We start from the raw sequence: 2500 nt of genomic DNA, 5'->3' as shown, positions 1-2500 counted from the left end.
GACTAATTCACAGGGATAGGGTAGGCAGGACGAGATGATAGGTAGGAAGGAGAAATTTATCATCGGTGTTCTACAAAGACCTCCTAACTTTAGTATAGAGCAGATTGAATCCTTGATCCAACAAATTTGTAGGACGTCCCAATATAAAAATATTGCGATCATGGGAAATTTTGATTGTATAAACACTGACTGGGTAAATTTAGTAGGATATAGGGAAGCACATTTTTTTTTCTTCTTTTTTATGTAGTACAAGAGAATTTCAATAATTGATTACTGATTCTAAAAGGGGAGATAATAATATGGACTCACTCTTAACAAACAATAACGATTTAATAGGAAACTTACAAGTGGGTGATAAGTAGATTCTAGTGATCATCAAGAAGTAAGATTTTGCATTAAATGAGACGAATTAAATATTACAAATAATATTTTATTACTTGATTTCAGAAGAGCCCGTTTTGAAAAGCTAAGAAAATACTTTAAAATGTTTTGGAACCAGCACAGGTGGGGATAAACCTATCTTGAGTCATGACAGTGAGGTCACTGAGGTGGTCAGTTAGGAGATCATTAGCGAGGGGAGTGGTCTGGTCCTAGATCATGTCACAGGGGAGGTCAGGAAACCTAGTAGTTAGATCACATATAAGACAAGCCCGAAGCTCAATAATGGGGTCACGACTCAAGATACTTGGGCTCAGAGATTTACCTTACGAAGAGAGGCTTATAGAATGGACATCAATTCACTAGAGTCAGTACAGACAAGAATGGCCAAAATAATACACGGGCTCCTTAGAAAGAGAGCTGGAAAGACGCAGAGTGCGGGGTGATCTAATAGAGGTGTTCAAGTGGATCAAAGGCTTTAACAAGGGTGATGCAAACAAAGTCATTATATTAAAACAACAGGGTAGGACTCGCAGTAGTGAATTTAAACTGAACAAATTTAGATTTAAGAAGGAAACAGAAAAGAATTGGTTTATTAATAGGATGGTGAACGAATGGAATAGGCTTAGTAACCATGTAGTGAGCGCTGAAACTACCAGTTGTTTTAAGAAACGGTTAGACAACTTTATGGATGGAGATGACAGGTGGTAATGGACATGAAATTGCCTAGAGTAGGCCTTATGGTCTCTTGCAGTCTACTCCATTCTTATGTTCTTACGTTCTTAAGATGAAAAGTACAGTGAAGTCAGTAATGTGGTCAGCCCGGAGGTAATTAATGGGGCCAGGGTACGAGGTATACCCGTCGGTCAGTAACATGCTCAGGGATCTACAGTAGATGAAATATACAATAACCTAATCGCTAGGATTTTGTATATCTAATAAAAATTTATACATTACAGGGAAGTTAAATCAGAAACGAATGAACTTGAATGGATGGCGGACAGGTGAGACTGTCATAGAAATAGGGCTTTATATTACGTTAAAAAGGAGCGAAGTACAACTTAGGACTGTGTCTAATAAAATGGCTAGACTGGTTAAAAAGAACACGGGTACAGCGAAACGTAACTATGAAATCAAGATTACCAGAAAAACGGGGTCTAACCCAAAGTGCTTCTTACATCTTTACAGAACTGAAAATAAACAAAGAATAGGCCCAATTAGATCTGACGAGGATATCTTCATAGATTCAGAGAAAAAAATGAGCGAGGCATTTAATAAACATTTTCTCTCGTTACTTACACGGGAGGGGATAGAAATGGTACCTCACTGCGACCCGATCTTCAGTAGGGATGAGGGAACTAGACTAACTAGTATCAGTATTAGCAAGGAAGAAGTTGTCAAACAGATTGATAGACTTAAGAATACAAATGCCCCTGGTCTAGACAAAAAAGATACGAGAGTGCTAAAGGAATGTAAATTTGAAATCTGCACACAGTTAACGGAAGTTTTTAGTAAGTCGGTAGACACTGGATTCGTGGTTATATCTTGGGGGATGGCAAACGATGTTTATATATTTGAGAAGGGTGATAATTCTTCTATGCACGACTACAGACCAATCTATGGCTTCACTTAAGAGAAGATTAGATATCTTTATGGACAGGGATGACAGGTGGTAATGGACATGGAACTGTCTAGTGTAAGCCTTATAGTCTCTTGCAGTTCCTTTCATTCTTATTTTCTTATGTTATGTTCTTGTGAATGACTTAGTGAGTTAGTGGGATAATGAGTGAGTTAGCGAATTAGTGAGTAAATAAACTAGTGGATGAGTTAGTTGGTGAAATAGTGATTGAGTTAGTGGGTGAGTTAGTGGGAGTGTTAGTGGGTGAGTTAATGAGTGAGTTAGTGGGTAAGTTAGTGGGTGAGTGAATGGATGAGTTGGTGGTTAAGTTAGTGGGTGAGTTAGTGAAAGAGTGGGAGGGAGATTGCGAGAGAGAGAGAGAGATTGCGAGAGAGAGAGAGAGAGAGAGAGAGAGAGAGAGAGAGAGAGAGAGAGAGAGAGAGAGAGAGAGAGAGAGAGAGAGAGAGAGTGAGAGAGAGAATGAGAGAGAAAGAGAAAGAGAGA

At 38.8% G+C, this 2500-nt stretch overlaps 1 protein-coding gene across 1 annotated transcript; it reads left to right on the top strand.

The window, feature by feature from the left end:
* The first annotated feature begins 1693 nt into the window (after window positions 1–1693).
* LOC143024580 (uncharacterized) lies at window positions 1694–2011 on the top strand. The gene has a single exon (XM_076183392.1). It carries the CDS (start codon window positions 1694–1696, stop codon window positions 2009–2011), a length of 318 nt encoding a protein of 105 aa, XP_076039507.1.
* Window positions 2012–2500: the final 489 nt, after the last annotated feature.

This window comes from Oratosquilla oratoria, chromosome 4 (genome assembly GCF_046742065.1).
Source record: "Oratosquilla oratoria isolate Oo_2021 chromosome 4, ASM4674206v1, whole genome shotgun sequence".
Lineage (NCBI taxonomy): Eukaryota > Metazoa > Arthropoda > Malacostraca > Stomatopoda > Squillidae > Oratosquilla > Oratosquilla oratoria.
The sequence above is the reverse complement of the archived record's forward strand: the minus strand, read 5'-3'. Positions and strand labels throughout refer to the sequence as shown.

What these genes read in the sequence shown, in the direction of transcription:
- LOC143024580 (XM_076183392.1), top strand. Translation starts at nt 1,694, where the DNA reads ATGGTACCTCACTGCGACCCGATCTTCAGTAGGGATGAGGGAACTAGA.